Source organism: Myotis yumanensis, unplaced genomic scaffold, assembly GCF_028538775.1.
Source record: "Myotis yumanensis isolate MYYU_CA2020_CCGP unplaced genomic scaffold, mMyoYum1.0.hap1 SCAF_10, whole genome shotgun sequence".
In the NCBI taxonomy this organism is placed as follows: Eukaryota; Metazoa; Chordata; class Mammalia; order Chiroptera; family Vespertilionidae; genus Myotis; species Myotis yumanensis.
The window spans coordinates 31,687,527-31,708,559 of record NW_027223761.1 but is presented as its reverse complement, the minus strand read 5'-3'; the positions used below and the strand labels follow the sequence as shown (position 1 = coordinate 31,708,559).

Sequence of the window (21,033 nt, the reverse complement as noted above, 5' to 3'; positions counted from 1 at the left end):
TAGTGAATTAATATTCCATGATATACACCACCACTGCTGATGGGGGTACCCCTTTTCAGTGAGCAGAGATCAGCAAATGGCTATTTCACAAAGAATAAAAATATAACCTTGTAATTCTAATGTGTGTTTATGTTTTTTTTAAAAGTGGCAGATCCATGTTAATAAACCTTGCTCAGGGAAAAATAAAATAGTTGCTAAGCCATGGTGAGTAATTAGCCTTTTAGCATCCCTTTTCTTCAAGAATGCTTCCTCCTGTGCTGGTTCTTTTAAATAGCTCCCATCCTGGCTGCCTTTGTTGGGCTTGGAAATTGTTCACATATGAGAGAAATTAAGCTCTCATTTAACAGAGACACATGCCTGTCAAGACCAGAGGAACAAAGACTAGTCCCTGGGGCCTGATCAGCTCCCAGAGGCTGCCACTCATTCTGTTAGCAATGCTTACCCTTTACAGAATGCGTATAAAATCCAATAAATCATTTCATCTGCTCTGCTTAATACATGAGAGCTCTGACCATTTTTCAAAGTGTTTTCTTTTATACAACTTCACAGCTAGTTAGTTAAATTAACACACACACACACAACCTACTATTGTTGGGTTGTTTGTTTGTTTGTTTTCAGAATGTAATAAGACTTTTTTCAGTCAAAAAGGTAATGAGAATGTTCCCAAACACTGGTAGCATAAAGGAAGAGGCAGTATCTCCTTAGATTTCGTCCCAGATACCTTTCTTATATTCTTAGAACACCCATTTTGTGAATTACCAGTATATCTCCCAGCTGCTTTTAAACCTAGATTCAGAAGCTAGCTCTGGGAAAAACAACAGTAACAACAAGAGGACCAGAATGGGATAGGCTTGCTGCCCCATTTAAATTCAACACATTTTGCCTGGTTGGAACACGCAGCCAAACATGTTTTTTTAGGGTGGAGGTTAAAACTACTACTTAACAGCCAGCTCTTTTTACTAGGAAAATGAAATGGCCTTCTTATAGACCCAACAAAAATACCCCTTCACACATTCTCATTTCCAAAAAAATAGAGCCTTCTTAAGGAGAAAAGGCAGCGTTGCTTTTTATATAGAAATCTTCTCTGTATTGTCCCCCTACCTCTTTCCCTTGCCTCCTCCTCCCCTGAGAGAAAACATGAAGGCTATGCTGAAAAACGAACAACCAGTTTAGACCTACTCTTATCCCAAGTAGAGAGGGTCGAAAAGGGCTGTGGGGAAATGAGTATATGTCCATAATTATTAAAATAAAGACTTTATTAAAAAGTAAAATACTTGCTTAACCTGACTGCATTATATGTAGAGCAAACATACCAAAGATTTGCTCTGGCAATGTTAATCTTTGCACAGAAACACTGGGGGTTCCAAGGCTGACAGCTACAATCCCCAAGATGCCTTGAACCCCCAAATACTAAGAAGCTGGTAGCTCAAGGCACTTCACCTTACTCGGCAGTAGGAGAAAAAGCAGATCTACACTTGATAAGTAAAACCAGATCTACACAATGGTTGCATGGAGAAGCCCTGCAATTAATGGAGACCAGAAGCAGTTCAAGAAGCCAGCGCCGCAGCAGATTCTGCAGAACAGGCTCACACCCAGTTCAATATTAATCAGATGTATGACTGGCACAAATGCTTTGCGCAAACACATAACTGTGCATGTGGCTCAGTATAAAAGGAAACAAAAACAGAAGCACATCGGACTCTTTTACATTCATTTTTATGTATCATTTCTGAATGATTTACCATTTTTCAAATAATAATTTATTTTTATTTTTAAACCACAAATCATATCCTGCAGGCCTTAGCAGATGCAGATGTCAGGCTGTGGTAGTACAACAAAATTAATTAAGTAACCCTTGAAAAAAAATAAAACAAAGTTTATTTATGAAAAATGACATTAAGGTGAACCGCCTAATAAGAACATGGATTTGCTTAAATAAAACATTATATAGTTCTGTTTTAGATTCATCCCTAAAGCCCTGAAAGATATTAGAATTTTAGTGAGTAATTACCCTATTTACTTCAAACAAAATGGGAGGAAATCGGAAAGCCATATTAAATTCTACCACACATCAGAAATGAAATTCTCTCGTTTTTTATCTTGCAACCCAATAAATAAATTGTAGCTGGAAAATTTATTAGGACTAGAAGATGAAACCTAACAAGCTAGAAATGAGGAAATGGCCAAAAGAATATCCACATCAACATTATGCTTCAAGCAGTAAACCCACTTCTAGGAAGCATAACGGAGAAATCACCCCTTCACAGCTTAATTGTTTTCAGACAGTCTGAGCCACACTCAGCACCACCCCCACAGTCAGACAAAGTTCTAACTACTTAACACATCTCTTTTCAAATGAAAATGCAACACTTGGGGTGAAAACAAGAGAGACTAAGAAAAGGTGTTATATGCTATATATGCCGCTGACATAATACTTCACTAGAATATGCTGTAATTTCCTGCAATTAATACTTTGCAAAGCTATAAGGATCCCCCCCCCAAAAAAAAATTATAATATTACACTTGCAACACGAAAATTAAGTTTGTGTCACCCTTTCCATTATACAGCCCCGATGCCAGGAGTTTGTCATTGGCTACAGAAATGTGCTAGGTGTGGCCTGAAAGCAGGCATTTATAGGGCCCTCTTCCTTAAATGTGCTTTTCTAAAAACCCCCGTCGCTATCATTTCATGTGGCAGGCATAACAAGCCATCACAATACCCCACAAAGCAAACATGAATTTGACCTCATAATTCAAAACCTTTCAATGGTTTAAAATGCAAACATTGCTAAGTGAACATGGCTTATGCTGTGGCCAAACATGACATTTGCCTGAAAGCTTTGTAGGCAAGACTACCTACTGCTCTCCATTTTCTAAGGACCGGAGTTAATTCCCGTCATCTGGAATCACAGGAGGTCAGAGTCACAAGGAATTACAGCAATAATTTTGTATAAAGATCCTTGTTCTAAATATATGGAAAGTGAGAATTAGTGCAGAAGAATAATTAGACAGAGATCATGTAAGTCACTAGCAAAACAAAGACAAGGCACAGACATCCCGAATCCACATCTAGCCTTCTTTCTGCCAGGCTACACTTCTGTGATACTATTTTGTATCCCAGTTGGGACCTTCAATAGAAAGGAGAACAAGTTCTGCTGAAAGTAGATTAGCAATCAATCATCTCCTTGTCTTCTCTTTTCCTGGGCTTGGAACATACAATTCTTTGGAATTAATTCAGTGTCCTGAACAAAGTTGCTCAGGAAAATGAGTAAGAGATGGAGCAGGCACAGATATCAGTAAAATAGCCTGAAAGCACTGGTAAGATCTATAGCTGCATATTTTTTCCAGCTATCTGAAGACCTTGTTTTTATTCATTGGAAACAGTATTTAAGCAACCTGAAATCAGATATGACAGTCAAGTGCAAGATTTGGTGATCTATTGGTGATCACAACTATTCCAGAGGTGATCACAAAATTAAAGGATTATTGCCTGCTCCTTTTGTGTTACCTGAATTTTTAAAAATAAAATAATAATAATTACAATGCATTCTCTTCCAGTCTTTTTATAAATGCCTATTTTTAGATAGTTTATTGTATTTACATGATTGTGTTCTAGGGTTTATTCTCACTTATTGTTATATTGTAAACATTATCACAAATCATGAATATAATTTTTAAAGTCTATAACAGCTCATCACATACATATACCATAATAAACTGAGTGATTTTTATAGTATTTTTCTTATACAAAAGCAATATATGTTTGAAAAAATTTTTGAAGTAAACTAAAACAAGAAAAAAATATTTTAACTATAATTCTACTACACAAAGACATTTGCCTTAAACATTGTACTCTTAACCACTTGAAGTAGACAGTGTACCACAAATCTAAGTCTCTACAGCCAGGGCCCAGTCTTACTGTATCGACATGGAGGCCAAGGTCCCAAACATGGTGTTCAGATTACCTCTTCTACTGGACTGCCAATCATCTGGACTTCCCTCACACAAGGAATCACTAGGAATTCCAAGGATGTACTTCCACTCTAAAATTGAGTCTACGAAAGGGCCCTGTCAGAAACTAATGTATCTGACAGTCCACAATTGCACAAAATCCAACAATCTTAACAGAAAAACCGCTGTTGTGTGGATGCCAACTTCAAGAGTCCAACTTTATTTTTCTTTGCCCTGGTTTTCACCTTTGAATTATAGATATTCCAAACAAGAGCTACGATTCTTCCATGAACACAGACAATAGTGGGATGAAAGCCTGGGGAGGGGATAGGAGTGAGGAGGAGGGGATCAACATGGGGAAAAAGAGGGGACATCCGTAATACTTTCAACAAAAAGATAAATTTTTAGAAAATTCTTCCAAAAGTAGACTATGTGTTTGTTCTACCATTATGTTTCTCACCTGGTTTACCTTATCGTCTAAGACTAAGCTCTAGCTAAACCCAATAATAAATACTACTATCTAACAGGTGCTTATTCCTCTGGGCTTTTCCACATACGAAGAATATCAGGTCATCTAATGGTGTCTTCACTCCACCTAGCCTTCAAACATAAAATCTAGAAACCCGTCTGCACACCCATTACAAGAATCACACTGAGGATGGCAGAGAGGAAAACTTGTATCTAGTTTTTCCTTTTCTTAAACCTCCATCACTCATCACTAAGCAAGGTGATAGTTTCCTTTCCAGGTGCACATTTTTCCTCTCCATCATGTTGATTCCTTCAAACTCCATGCTGATTCCATGTTGTTTTTTTTCAAACCCCAACCTCCAACTGCTAAACTGATTATCTGAGAGCTATCATGACATTTATGATTCCCAGTGAAGGGCAAGTGAGGATGAAGGAGGAGCTGACAGCCACAGAATGAAAAAGGTCCTTTAGGACAAACAAATATCGCAACCGACAGTTGGAGATGCTTCCTCTCCTTGACGTTTCAGGTCCCTGATTGCCTCCTCAGACACCATTCAATTATACTAATCCTGAAGTGCCCTGTACTTCACTAATTCTCTGTACATCACCAAATGATTCTGCCACATCCAGCTTAAAAATCACCAAACTATGACTTACTTCATCTTTTATCGAATCATAGTACAGAAGGAATGCTTTTCTGCATAGGTAACTGGACTCTGATTTCATCACAATTTTTGAAAGGGGACAAAAGTAATTAGACAATCCATTGAAACTAAAATCAGTTTTCTTGGTCTTCCTCTCCCCATTTTCCTATGAATAATACAACTATGTATAAGTAGGAACCAACTTTTATATGGCTGGGAAATGAAGGATGCTATTACAGTTCAAAATACACCTGGCCTGTTGGAGTTCTTTAGAATAGTTTGTCCACCTTGTCAACATGTTCAAGCACAGCCAAGTCAGCCTCACTGAAAGCCCTTCCCATCTGCCCTAATCGCAGCCACATAGGAAATTCATCTGTATATGTTTTAAGAGGAAAATCTTCCAGCAAAGTATATGTTTAACAAATGTCATGACCTTGACCTGACAGAGAGGACTTTATCCTTGACTTTGACCTGTGAGTTCCTTAACTTTTGTTATTAAATATTACAACTTTAACATATTCTTAATGGATTGGGTGGTGGATAAAATGAATTCGGTATCTCATAGTGAGGCATTACACCGTTTGCATCATTTATTTTATTTAGAACAAGTAAAAATATTTGACTCTAAACATTAATAACTTTGAGTGGGAGTTACCTTATGTGAATTAAAAATGGTTATGTCAGTACATCCCTTCAGAATTTAAAAAATATTTCCCTGTGCTATATCAAGTGTCACACAGTATATCAATTTTTATTTCCCATCTCTCAAGTCTGGTATGCATACTGTTTAACTTCTTAAATTCTAAGTATAGACATAATTCACAAAAGCGGGGCAAATGCTTGACTTACAGGAGATGGCGTACATAAGATTTATATGAACAACTTTATTTTAAACAAGAAAGACTTTTGCATTTTGTGCTGCTACATCACATAACTTCATCTGTGTGTGTTTTTAAGGTTATAAAATAAACTGGAGAGGTTCATTTACTATCTAACTTCACAAGCACTACTGATCTAATAGAAAAGCCCATTTTAGTGTGAAAGGTCAGAATCTGACCCTATTTTCCAGAATAAAATGCCATACTTCCTCTTAGACAATCTCCAGGCAGCTCTGGCTCATTCTTAGCCAATCATTTCTGAGTGCCTGATAAACCTTACTTTTCCTCTCATTGACAACTGAAATTCCTCCCACTTCGTAGCCAGAGAAAACTGTTGTTCCTTTTTCACTCTAGATTATCGTGATGATAATTGATCAAAGTGTATCCACATTGACTATCCCATATTCACATCACAAATTTGTGAGTTCTAATTATGACTAGTATGTGTCTATAGATACAAACATGCCTACACATGCTGATACAAAATATGTTCATGTATGTTTATAAGGGCCTCTGAAATTATTCCTTACTTAGTATGTAAGAACAACAATAGTCACACCAATAATAATAGTGATAGATGTTATGCATTCAGCACTTACTAGAGGCTTTATACAATGATCTCTAATCAACTAGTAAGGTACCAGTATTATTCATCTTTTAGGAATAATGACATTCAGGTTCGAAGACATTAAGTAATTACCTCACAGCTAGTAAGTAGCAAAACAATCACAGAGCTAATAAGTAGTATAACTGCAATTTAAATCTTGATTTATTTGTCTCCAATACCTGTGCTGGTTCTACAAAATTTTTCAATTGAATACACTCTGAAACAATGCATCTTATCCTCTATACCTTCTACTTATATGTACACGTAATTTAAAAGTATATTCACATTCATACATCCCTCACCTATGTCAAACTGTAGTCAATTACATAGATAATATTTTTTAAACACAATAAAAAATAGGTTGATTTCCTGGGTCAAAATTCATTCTGTTTAGATAACAGAAGTCAAATGGCATCTGAGAATTTATTTTCTAAAAAATTTTATCTAGCCGAACCGGTTTGGCTCAGTGGATACAGCATCGGCCTGCGGACTCAAGGGTCCCAGGTTCGATTCCGGTCGATGGCATGTACCTTGGTTGCAGGCACATCCCCACTGGGGGGCGTGCAGGAGGCAGCTGGTCGATGTTTCTCTCTCATCAATGTTTCTAACTCTCTATCCCTCTCCCTTTTTCTCTGTAAAAAAATCAATAAAATATATTTTTAAAAAAATTTTTATCTAATTATGAAAAACTATGTTGTACTTTTAGATATCTCTCCCAAAGACACAAATCTGATATCAACACATTTTTATCTTTCCAGTACACCTACAAATAAATAAAAATCAAGTTATTAACCTAACTAAATTTATTAAAACTGTTTGAACCATAATCTATTATATGCTTTCTAGCTATTAAGTAAAATAGCTATAACCAAAGTCAAAAGTGTATTTCAACTGCTTAAGAATTATTTGCTTATGACCCAAACCTCTATCTATAGGTAGGTAGGAAGGTAGATATGTAGAAAGATAGATAAATAGATAGATAGTCCAAAGAACTTAGAGTTCACATTTAATAACTTAATCTGCATTACACTGTATAAGCAGGATTTCTCAATCCTGACTGCCCTCTGGAATCATCCAAAGAGCTTTTAACAGTCACCATCTGGGACTGTACCCAGACCAATTAAACCAGAATTTCTGGAATGGGACCTAGGCATTAGTATTTTTAAAGGGCTTCCAAGTGATTACAAGGTACAACCAAGATTGAGAACCACTGGAATCAAATGCTGTCACTACGTCAGCTGGAGAAGGTAGCTGCACAAAAAGGTATTAACATTAAAGGTGACTGACCTTCCATAGAGAGACATCACACTTTAAAGCCCCCAGAAAGTAATATAATTAACTATCTAAGGAGTTTATATGTAAATACCACGAGTCACTCAGCCATGAATACATTTCATACTAACCTACAAAAAGATTCCAATTATGTTCTTTTTATCTCTTTCCTTGTGGGTCTGTACTCACTGCTGTAGTAGTTCTGGGGTATAAACTGATTCCTATAACAAATATTCTTTTTTTCCCCACTTAAAGGTAAAGGGACTATAATGAGATTTTAGATGTTAGATACTATTATCCACATTTTGCAAAGTAGAAAATTAAAGTGCACTAAGATTTATTCAAGTCACAAAAAGGGCAAGTTGAGACACAATCTGGATGTTAAAAACAGGACTAGATTCGGAGTCCAGAAAGTTGGGCTCCACTCACGGCTCTGACAATATTTAGCTTTTAAGCTTGGACAAGTCTATGGTCTGTGCCTCAGTTTCCTTGTGTAAAGTAAAGGATTTGTTTCAAAGAGTTTCAAAGACATTTCAAAGAAACACAAAAGTGGGGACTTACATATATTTGGAAATGTTTTATTTTACCAAATAAAGTTACTGGAAAGCAAAAGAAACAAAGCACATAGCACTGATTATCACCTTTACTTCACAAACAGAAAGGGCATTTTAATGCCAAAGAAAGCAGGGGGTGGGGGGAACAATCTCAGGGTTATTTTTAAGTCTATCTTAATGATAAACTCACTGTATTGTTATCCAACAGGAATAGCTGGACCCACCCTCCCCGCATCAGTGAATGAGAATCAGGAAGACCTAAAGGTGATGTTTTCAAGTTCGACATTCTGTGAAAGTGAAGACATGGAGGAGGTGGGACATTTAACACCTGTTAGTGCAGTGCTTTTTCAAGGGTTTCACACAATTCCATTATGAAAGAACTGCCTTCATAATTTTTGCCTTATTCAAGTATCCAATTACTATTTGCTTAAAGTTGTTATTTAAATTGCCCTTTTTTTGGGGGGGGGAGGCTATTACATTTATTTCAAAAGGAAACTTTACATCACTCCCTCAAGTGGAAAACTAAAATCACTTGTCATAAATAGAAGATAACCAGATAACCATGAGAATAAAAGTTTTATTTTATTTAAATTCTAGTTAAACATGATTGCCTCCAAAGGCTCCAGACTAAGATGATCTCTCTCTCTCCTACAAAGAGAGATTAGCACATCCTAAAAGGTATTAAAGACTAACACTACACTGAGCCCTCAGTACAGTCAGAGAGATGAAGAACAAAACAGAAGAGACACCTTTTCCATGGTGGCCTGGTTCACTGTTATGTAATGTCACTTGTTGGCACCACCTGGATCCTATGCCCACTCTTCACCATACTCTCCCGCCTCTGAAGAGGTAAGACAACCTCCCTCTTTCATTAAACCCAGAAAGCTGCAAAGACTTTGGATTCCCTGAATTTTTAGTATCACTCGTTTGAGAGAGAGCTGAGGTGTGGCATTTGAGAGATAAGCTCATGTAGATAAGATAGAGAAGAAAGGGTCACCTAAAGGGGGCTGGAGAATCTGAGGGATAGCCCCTGAAAAGCATTGGAATTCACACCAGTTCTGGTCTGCTGAATGGGATCTTTGCCATAATCCACATTTAGAAAACAGATAGCAAGCTGATTAATAATTCCATGTAGTAGCTCATAGGTGCCACCTCTTCTTATTCTAGATCCACTCCCAACTTTAACAAATAGTCTAGTGTGATTAACTAATGCGAAGTTTCTGACCCACAGTAATAATTATATTTTTAGCTCTGAAGGCCCTTGCTATTCATGAAGTATAGTAGCTTTACCTATTCTTTATAATTCAGAAATTTCACTATTAAAATGTTTGAAGCAAGCTATGGAGCATCTATCATTACTTTAAAAGTTAATTAGATTACATAAAAGAAATAATTAGATTTGCATTTTTTATCTTGGTTTTAAACTTCCAAAGAAGATCACAACAGCCTGCCTGTGGGCAATTAAAAACAGCATACAGCAGAAAAATAGAGGAGAGAGGGTCTGTTTTTCCTGGCTAATTCATGATTGAAGATAGAATTACAAAATATTTTAAGGGCTTGCTGAAGCTGGGGGCTAATCCCAACTTCTAAGCTTTGTTTATAACCCTCATTTCATTGCAAGAGTGTATCAGATACATGTACAGTGCCAACAGAAGTATCAGATTACTTCCAATGGGTTTATTTGGTCCTTTCAGAGGCAGTTAGAAGGAGATCAGTTACCTGATCAATAACACACAAAAAAGGACTATTCGCTAGAGCCAAAACAGGAGCACTGTAATTGCTTTTTGTTTATCAATGCTAAATACAATTAACAAAGAGATACGACATAAGACAGAGGGACGATGTGAGACTGGAAGGCTCCTGACTTTCCTCAGGTTTTCCGCTTGCCACGTCAGCCATCTCCAAAAGACAATAAAGGCAAGGTCCAGCTCTTAAAATTAGAGGTCAATTAGATACTTAATGATGAAGCATATCTCCAAATATATATCTTATTATTATTATCCTAGCAAAAAATTAATTAACCAGGCCATGCAGGCCATGAAGGCTAATGTATAAAGTAATTATTTCTGATCTTTAGACAACTACTTCACATAAATGGGAGTCCTTATTCTGCTCAGCAGATACCAGAAATGCCTGTAGTTAATCATACTGAAAGAAACAAAAGGCCAGGTTTATCCTCTTAAAAGGTGAGAGTACATCTCAAATTATTCTGTTTAATGGTTTAAGAACAATCACCTCCTAGCTTATAATATTAACATCTCCAGATTAATCGGAAAAAAGAAGAACACACATTTAATGGTGTTCTGCCACGTGAAAAACACACAGAGACAACATATACAAATAGCACACAGGATTATAACCAAAATAGAAAACACTATGTTATATTACTCAAACACTATGAATATTACTCAAATACCCGTAAGAAGAAAGAGGCATCATTGAATAGACAAAGAATTGGTTTTGGACAGAAGCAGCATAGACTACAGCTTTTAAAAAAGAACGTTTTGGACAAGACCATGTATATCTGCAAAGCAACAGCAATGGCATTTAGTTTAGTCCTTCCACCAACTGAGTTCACCAACTAAGGAATGTATTAAAATATGAGGGGAGGCCAGTTAAAATTGTATATTAACCATAAAGATTAACAAAGAGCTAAGCATTTCAAGTTTCACAATTACACCTCAGATGCTGGATGTGTGTGAGTTGACTAAATTATTGGCTCTGACCCAGCAAGCCAAATAAAATCCCAATGAGCCAGTCCATTCTTAAGAGACCATTATTGTTCGGTCAGTGATATGAAGAAAGGACACTCCCTGTATAGCACACAACATAAGCCACTTGAATAACACTAAAATTAGGGTCTGAACAGACATGGCTAATTAGATAACACCATTCATGCCTGCAGAAGTAAGTTTCTCACAAAGATATTTTAATGAGCTGAATTTTCTTGCAAAGATTAGGTTCTAGCAGTAAAATGCCATCATTAAATGTGTTCCTACTGACATGCTCTCAAAACCAAAGAATGTGGTGTGTTGTGTCCACAAAGAGTATCTTCTCTGGATTCAAAAACCATGACATGGTCAAATGATGGTAAATGAATAACTATATGGATGGAGCAAAAAATCAGGATCTATAAAATATTTTCTGTTTGCTTAGACTAGACTTACAGGGGTGGACAACAGTATGTTTTCAGTTGTAAACACCTGAAACAGTTTATTTTTATATTATTATTTATTACCTACTAGAGGCCCGTTGCAAGGAGAGATTCATGCAATAGGCCTTCCCTTCCCCTGGCTGCTGACACCGTTTTTCCTCTGGCACCAGGGACCCAGGCCTTCCCTCCAGCCGGAGCCTTCAGTCTTCTCGGCTCCAGACAGACAGAGCCTTCAGTCTTCGTGGCGCCAGACGGACAGAGACTTCAGTCTTTGCTCCGCCACTTTGCCCCTACGTATGCAAATTAACCACCACCTTTGTTGCATTAATTTGCATACTCTCCCGATTGGCTGCTGAGCATAGCGGAGGGACAGTTAATTTACATGTTTGTCTATTATTAGGTAAGATTGTATTATTTATTTGTATTACAGCTGTAAATCTACTTTTGCCCACCTGTATATATAATAGTTGATTAAAATACTGTGTTTTCATATGTCCAATGAATTAAAAATAAATTTTGTTTTCTAATCAACATAACTCATAAATAAAATTCTTCAAGAGACTAGCTAAGTAGCATATAGTGCAATGGATGGAAGAAGGGGGATGAAATTACTGAGGCAGTTATCTGTCCTTTGGAATTATAGCATGAGACTCAACATTCCCAACTCCAAGGATCCATATTCCATGATTTATTAGTTTTGCTTTTCATAGAGTTGATAAAAACTGTGCTATATTTGTTCTAGAAATGGCAAAAACATCTGACTTTTTCTGGGCTCACATGGCAGGAATTACTTAATATGTAACAAATTAGAGGAATCACCATTTCCCCCAAGCACAAACAGAGGGATTTGAATTCACTAAGCAAACAGCCTCCTAAAAGATCTGTTAATATTAAAGCATTTTAATAATTGTTTAGTTATTAACCTGATTTTTTTAAATGGTAAAAACTGACTCATCAAAAAAATAAAAACATTAGTTCACAAAATCATTCATCTTACTTTTTTCAACAAGGTCTACATGGTTTTAAAAGTATGCCTTTAAAATTTCAGTTAGGTTTTACCAAGGCAAATTATGTTAAAAATTATATTCAAGGAAGAAAATATATAAATGAAATTATTTAACTGCATATATAACTTTTGAATTAGTGCAAACAAAATAAGCCTGTGAAATAGCATTACAATACTACCTCGTGCCTTTTCCTATTTCTAATGAAAAATCCTGCTTTTAAATTTATGCAAACCATTCAGGTTTTCATTATAATAGGCCCTTATTACCAAAGGTTAGACACTCTTTTCTTTCTTTCTATTACAGGTTGCAAATTCCAAAACAACAAAACTAATTCAGAAGTCAGTATTCTGAACTAGATGTGAAAAATAATCTTGACTATAACCACCTGACATTCACGATTCATAGCCAATTGCCAAGGCTCATTCTTGCTGACCATATTAGCTAATAGGTTCTAGGACTCAAGATTTTTAAGAAAAAATAAAATGTCAAACTTGCGCAAATGGTCTCCATATTCATTTACTTTCAGAAGAGAAGTTAGGTTTTGCATTTATTATCTTATTTTACTCTGTTATGTTTTGATTTCAAAAGGGAGAATGTTTCTTTCATGATAGAAAAAAAAATGTTCCAAACATCTCATAAGTCTCATATTTTGCTCAAAAACATATATATTAAAAATTAGCTCAACAATAATCTCTCTCCTAAATTTGATCATGTCTATGGCTTGTCAAAAGCCATTTTTGAAAATATAGTTAATCCATTCCCTTTCAAAAAATAATTAAAAGTCGTAGTATCAAACACCGATTTTTAAGTGTCAGAGACAAATACTTCTGTAACGAGTATTTTTCAGCATTTGAAAAATTCTGTAAATGGTTTCATACTGATAAGATAAATACTGACATGCTATGCAGTGAAGAGTAGCTCAGAACAGAGAACTGTAAATGCAGGTTATTGCTTCCTCTTATTTTTTACAATGTGAATTCTGGTTACAAAGAATCCTACATTTCTAAAATGAATATAACTGACACTTTAAATCTCTCTATGATTTTATAACTTAAAGTCCTGAGATCAAGTGCTGATCAGCTTCAATTTTTATAAATTTAAACAATGAGAAATATCCACAAATATAAAAAGCAATTAAACTTCTATTAGAAAACCTGGACCAACTATTTTCCTACATTTTCACATTGAATATTCTGGTGAGTAATATTTTAAGATCAAGTTCGAGTTTCCTGAAAAAGACATCAATTTCATATAGTCAAGCTGTGACTACAAAATCACATGTAATCAATAAACAGCAATAATATTTCATAAAAATACTCTGAATTGGTTGCTATTCATCTGAGAGCCTCAGTACCACAATTAAAATGGTCACTTAATACAAACAACATTGAATAAGTGAAATATATTCAAAATCAATAAAGAAGTAAGTAATAAAGAAGCAGTAAAAACATTAATAATAAGTAACTGATATGGGAACATGGGGAACGTCTTCCATTCCTACTTTACAAATATGAGAAACAGAGAGAATTAAATGATCAGGTTATTTAACACCCACTGAGTTCTTAGAGAAGGATCTAGAGAAAAATGTAGGAAGCCACAGGCTAAAAATCTTGACCTTAGTAATAGGAGACACACTGAAAATTCTAATAAGGACAGAACAAGGGAACACCTGGACAGTTATTTAATTAAGTATCTCAGCATGAGTTATAAAAGAGATATTGGGATGAGAAATTATTCCAAGATTTAATTGTAAAGGTTGGCTGTCAAAAATACCAGAGACATTCCATTTCCTCTGCATTTGGACCCTTTACTTTGAAACATATAGACTTGGGTATGGAATATAGAATCAGAACTAATTTTAAAACAACCATCACCACAACAAACCACTGGTTAAAACCTCCTCATGAAGATAGCCAAATCAGGTACAGGTACTTCTTCAGGCACTTAATCATTATTTTAAATGCAGTGAGTGCTACCTGAGATGCTAAGTATGATTAACAAAAATGAAGCAGAATCTACATTAAAATCACTAGCTTTCATCAGTAAGGAAGAAGATTAGAGTAAGCTACGATATTATATGAATGTTTTCTTAAGAATACAGGAAGGTGTAATAATATTAATCTCAAGGAAAGGAATCATGTAATTCAGAATATACTGCCCCAACTAGGCTGAATCGCAGATCCTGGTGGTTAGAAAACAGCCACAGCAGCCAACAGAAACCACAGAGGCTGTGGTGGGTACATATAACTCTGGCATCGGTATTCCTGTGTATTAATCCCCAGACAACCATACCTATGTTCCTATTCAGAAATGGAGACCAATCCCTTACCTATCTCAAATAGCTGTGAGTTGAATTCACCACCAAGTGTCTAAAGGAAAGACAGAAATCAAAATTCCTTGCCATGCCATTGTCATCATGATCTATAGACAGTGTTACCCTGCCACAACAAAAAAGAGAATTTCTAAATTGTGTTACAATGATTCAGAAACAAGTTATTCTTCCTTTCTAGACTATAAGCTCCTAAAGACAGACAATTATTCATTCGTCTTTATATTCCCCTCAGCATCATCTAACAGAAATGCAACTGATATCTGTTAAAGAACTAATCAATTATTACCAACCTTTTCCCAGGTCATAAGATTCTTCTCATAACTGGCCCAATGAGAGAATCCTAACAAGTAAACAAGCACAGGCTTCTCCCCATGATACTGTTAGATGGTGAAATACAAAGAGAAATTGGTTTGTGGCAATCAAAATAACATGTGTATGCTACCTTGGAAACCACTAGGTTTCCACTAGGTTCTGTCAGGGAAATGGCAGAAAGAAAAGAGATAAGGTTTTTTCCCTGCATATGCATCACGTCACAAAAGAATGCTTTAGACCACCACTTAGTTGATATTTCCTGCATCCACTTATACCATGGGACACAACATCCTTGATAGTAACTACATCGGTGCTGTTTATAAGGGAGGGGTGCATTTGCAGCATTTTAAATTCCATTTTCAAGGAGGAAAGTCTCTGAGTATATAATCAGACGAGAGTAATAAAATACACTGACCTGGATCTGTTGCTGCAGGAGATTAATTTTGTGCTGCTGTTGCAGAAGTTGCTGCTGTTGTCTTGCAATCTATCAGAAATAAAGTTACATTAAGTTGAAATGAAATGTTTACACCTTTGCCATTACCTCAGGTATCTCTCCTGGTATTACAAGAATGCTTTACTGCACTTCTATGTGAAAGAGTTCCTATAAAGTGAGAGAGGCAGAACCAGAAATTTGGAGAAAAGGAAAATTTCAAACAGATGCCACTTCTCTGTGTACCCCTAACTCTTCATCTGCAGTTGAGAACTACCCCTCATACATTAGTGAGCAACTCCTCTATCTGCACTCATTACCTGGAAAGAATGGGAGTTTCAAAATCTGACCCTTGAAGAGTAAATATGGAAAAACTATGGCTACATGTTTCTAAAGAGCTTAATTTGGACTAAAAAGGTAAATTCTGAATGCAGAGACAGGAAAGAACTTTTTATTAATTATAATACAACTGACTTTGGTGAAACCTTTTCTGACATAAGGACTCTCTACTGATAAGACAAATATCGCCAAGGGAATATCAAGAAAACACAGCAAAATGTCAAAAATCGTTACAAAGATCTCTTTTTGTTGATTTACAAATGTACATCAATGATGTGATGTACAAAGCATTTTAAACACAAAATTTAATATTTATCTAGTTACTCTTCTGAGGGTACTGTGTTACAGTCTCTTGCTTCACCCAACAATCAAATTCAAAGTCCTAACACATCATCTGGTCTAGGAAAAGAAATATTAACCTCTTCATGCAAGCCTCACTGAAGACTGAATCTGCCCCTCAGGAGAGCAAACAACTTCTTTAAGATAGTGGCATTTACTATAAAACATGAAGGCATCAGTCTGCTTATTGCCTTAAAAGCTGAGTTGAGGGGGATGCCCCTTAGAATACACTCCAACCTAGAAAGCCAGAGAGAAAGTGGCCAGGGAGGACTTAGGAAAACTTTTAGTGGTGCCCTTTAGGCAAGAGATATAGGTATGGGGTTATTTTTTTGTTTTGTTTTTTTGTTTTTTTTCCTATTTTTTTTCTATTTCCAGAAGCCAGTATTCTAGAATGGGCAATGTGGGAAGTGAAAACAAAGGTGTATCGACCCTCAGGTTTATGCTTTGAGTCTTTTTGATGCTTTAGCCTAGAGCAGAGGGAAACACCCAAATCAGATTTTCATTCAACAGAAGATGACAAAATAGCAGTCTGCTACCAAATGTTGCTTTAAGGTTTCTGGTAATGACTAGCTCATTCTGGAAGTCATGACAAAACTGTCCCTAACAGTTTGAGACATGGGACCATTCCTTCCCAAAGCTTTATAAGCAAACTGGAAACGATATTTAATCAGATTGAAAAGGCCCACTTTACTTGTCACCATTCGAATCAGAAAAGGACATAGTGGTTTTGGGGGGGATGGGTGAAAAAGGTGAAGGGATTAAGAAGTATAAATTGGTTGTTACAGAATATACTGCAGATGTAAAGTACAGCATGGGGAATATAGTCAATAGTTTTCTAATAACTATGCATGGTGTTAGATGGGTATGAGAATTATTGGGATGATAACTTAGTAAGTTATATAATGTCTAATCACTGGGGTGTACACCTGAAACTAACATAAATTTGTATGTCAACTGTAATTGAAAAATAAAAATGATTTAAATTAAAAAAATTGTTTTTAAAAAAGGAAATGGACAACTCACTCTGTGACTCTAGGTTTAGATGCTGGATCCTCTGAATATTTATTTCCTCTTAGCAAACCAGTGAAACACCACTAGGCATCTAATATTGATGGTCCCTCCTAAATGATAAAGTGCTGCACAGAAATGCCTCTAGAACACCACAGTGCAATTACTATCATCCACTTTAGACGTGTGGGTTTGACACAGTGAAGTATGGTACATAAGCACCATGTGGCTCAAATTCTGAATTTTATTTGCCAATCGGTTGAGCTACATGCTCGCTTCATTGAGCATGACAACCTAGTTTTAAGTGTCATTTAATTTTCATTTTGAAATATAATTACAAAGTGTTCACTGTAAGATATCACTCGTCTGCAAATGTGTCAAGATTAATTTGTGCTAGCTTATTCACAAGTGTCAATAGTTAATTACTGTGTCATCTCTGGATGGCTAAATGACATTCTAACTTCTGATTTTTTACAGTGTTCCTTTATGTTATTTTCCATTAGGGGCTGAGTCCATATTCCTACACGTGGGCAAATATTCAAGCATATAAAATACCAGACGTCACAACTCATTAAAATCAACAGAGCATATATTGCTCTATATACCCCTATAAAATACATTTAACTGAAAAGATAATTCCAGTAATAATGTCAGATTCCTAAAAACTGCACATTAATTTGGGTCTCTCTGATCTAAAGCACCAGGGACTACTCTATAGGATCACTGTGTTAGATTAATGTACTCTTATGAGACAGGAAAAACATTTGGGAGAGCGATTTATGTAAAAACATATACATTTAAACTTTGCTATTTTTTCTTCTTTCTCACTTCTAAATCAATGAAATAAAATTCTTATAGGAGCCATGTGCTAATTATTTTTCAATGATTTACCTGTGCTATAAATAGAGTGACCATATAATTTAGCATCCAAACCAGGACAACTTTTGCAAGTGGAAGGGGGATTATTAATACTTATTTTGGAAAACAGGCATTAACCGGGGCTATTCCGGGAAAACAGATGTGTGACCCTAGTTTTAAAGTCAGAGAAAAATCATTGAATCCGTGAGCTAGAAGGTCCTCAAAGTTTTCCTATACCAGAAGCCTGTTTTTCTGGATGAAAAGAGTAAGGCCCAGAGAGAAGTGACAAACTCATGGTTAAGCTACACTGGGAGTCTATGTGCTGCCTGCCTATGTGAATCAGTTTCCCTGAGTAATTGATCCCATGCCAATGTTCTGGAAGACGTTATTGTTTCAGTTATGCCCAGTTGCTATGATGCCTTTCTTTGTCCTCTACATATCCCCCTCAGTATTCTCAAAGAACCTGATTTCCAACAGGCTTCTTTCTTTCCTTCTTTTTTCATGCACCCTTCTGACAAATAAACCAATCAATGTGATTACTCGCTGAGCTTGGCACATTCCACATCTCCAGTTCGTCAGCTCCCTTTGCAGGGCTCACCTGTTCTTGCTGTTGGCGAGCAAGGTCCATTTGTTGCCGTTGTTTCTCAATTTGTGAGGCTGCCAGTTTTTTCTGCTCATCATGCGCTGCCAGGAGCTGCTCCCGTAAACTGATCAGCTGGGTAATCATGGTAGAGAGCTGCCGTTCTTTTTCTGCCAGGCTCTCAGGTGTACCTACAATGGAAACAAGAAGATATCTCACAAGTTTGAGAAAAGTATGAATGAACTGGGGAAATGGTGGGAGGAGGGCAGGTTTAGAAAGGGCCTGCCCTACCACACTTAAAGATCTGGGAGAATAACTGGAGGTCATTGTGAGTGCAGGAACACTACAGAGTAGCAATGAAATTGATGCTAGGGTTAGTCGCTGCCCCTGCCAAGAGCAACTATTGTTCCCAATATAATTCTCCTTCACTCTTACTTCTCCCTTTCACTCTTAAAAACAAAACAAAGCAGAACTACCTACCATATTCTTTCCCTTTCACTACACGCCTCTCCTTTCCTCCCCCAAACCTATCAGATCAAGTTAGGAAACAGATGATACTTAGTACCAAAGGTTAGAAACTATGGGTTGTATTAATATTCTATAATCACCTCTACCCTCAGTGACTAACGTAGGCTCGAAGACATAGGTAGATGCTTAGTAAATGTTATCTAAGGAATTTTCTGGTCATTGCCCTCATGAAAATTTTCTATTGTGCAAAGATCTGACTCTGATGCTCAGAAGTCAGGGGTCGCTCTCTTGGCCATGAAACAAACAAACAAACAAGCAAGCAAACAAACAAAAAACGGCTTTGCCTTAGGTAAGAAAGGATTGAACCTGATTTTTGTTTTCCTGTGAGGGGATCAAGCTAAAGTTCCCAAGTTCATCCTTAAGGGCAACAGTATTGCTTGGGGGCTTCCTCGCCCCTTTGTCATTCGTCATTCTTCAAAACGAAAAAACACATTCGAGGTTGAGAAGGTTATGCATAAGGATGTGCTGCTTAATGAATATGATGTCAGTGAACACTTATGGTATGCACTAATGGTGCTGAACAGTCTTTTTATGGGCAAATTGCACAGCTCTCCAAAGTAAAGAGTACGGAATCCTTTTGTGAATCTAAATTAGAGCATTTTACTGCAGCATAAGCTAAGAATTTCAACCCTCTGTATTTGAGCCACACAGTTTCATTATGAAGAAATGATCTATGATTTGAAAGCTTTTCAGAAAGATGCCACCAGCTGTCAAAGGGGACAAAGATTGCCAATTTTTGTGCGTGTGGAAGAAGAGACTTCCAATCTCCTTATGAAACCCCTTTCATTCCTGCTAAGAGAGCACCAGGGTAAGCTGAAAAGCTAAACGTATTTTATTTAGGAGTGGCCATATTTCCTGAGCAGCCCTTTGGAGAAAGGGAGCCTCAGAAGATGCTGGCTAGCACTCGTTAGTACAGGAATGGGCAAAAGTAGGTTTATAGTTGTTCCTATGGAAAAAAAGACATGCAGGTTATGATTAGTGAGCAGCTTTATTGACTGTTTCTCAGACTCACAACTGTAAAGCTACCTTTGCCCAACCCTATATATGTTTCCCACAGGGTAAGACTGATGTTGGGATTCTCAAGGCCAATTCAAGTCCTAAACAAACTATCAATATCTTTATCCCTTAAAGATTCACTGAGTGGAAGGATGACCGAAAGTTAAAATTAGAAGAAAAATAAGATAGTTGAGATGGTGATAGAAAATGTATTCCACTGATAAAGGAACAAGTAATGTATTAAGGATAGTGACGAGCTGTCTTTCTAGCTATTCAATTTGATTTTTTTAAAATCAGCTTTTATTTCAGCAATAGGAATTTCAACATGGTAAAAGAGAGAACTTCTTGATGTAGAAATATATATATATATATATATATATATCCTGGGTGGTGTTCATCCCAGGGTTTATATATATATAAACGGCAACCAGACGGAAGGAAGTCAGTCCTGCAAGGGTTGTCTTGGCAATGGCTGCGCCCTCCCCAGAGCTGTTTCCTGAAAGGGCAGGGTTTGAGGCAGGGTTTGAGGCAGGAACCCGCCTTGGGAGCATGGAGGCATATCTTTATAAAGTGTGCCACACCAGCACAGCCAAGGGTGAACCTGAGTGGGGGCAGCTGAAAGGCTTGGAAAAGACAGACAAGAGAATGAAAGCTGGGTCTCAGTGGGATGTTGCTTCTCTGAGAGACAGCAACCACGCCCACAGCCATGCTTTTATTTTATAGCACATGCTACAAGGCAAAGTAAGGGCGTGACCAAGATGTTTACAACATTCTCC

At 36.7% G+C, this 21,033-nt stretch overlaps 1 protein-coding gene across 19 annotated transcripts in view; it reads right to left on the bottom strand.

Moving 5' to 3' along the window:
* SOX6 (SRY-box transcription factor 6) overlaps nucleotides 1-21,033 on the bottom strand; it is a 553,432-nt gene that overhangs the window by 172,457 nt on the left and 359,942 nt on the right. For all 19 annotated transcript variants that reach the window (XM_070428241.1, XM_070428238.1, XM_070428248.1 and 16 more), the window contains 2 exons: nucleotides 18,752-18,924; nucleotides 15,595-15,663 (listed from right to left, as the gene is read on the bottom strand). In XM_070428241.1, coding sequence (XP_070284342.1) covers nucleotides 15,595-15,663; nucleotides 18,752-18,924 — 242 coding nt within the window. The remainder of the gene's footprint in view (nucleotides 1-15,594; nucleotides 15,664-18,751; nucleotides 18,925-21,033) is intronic.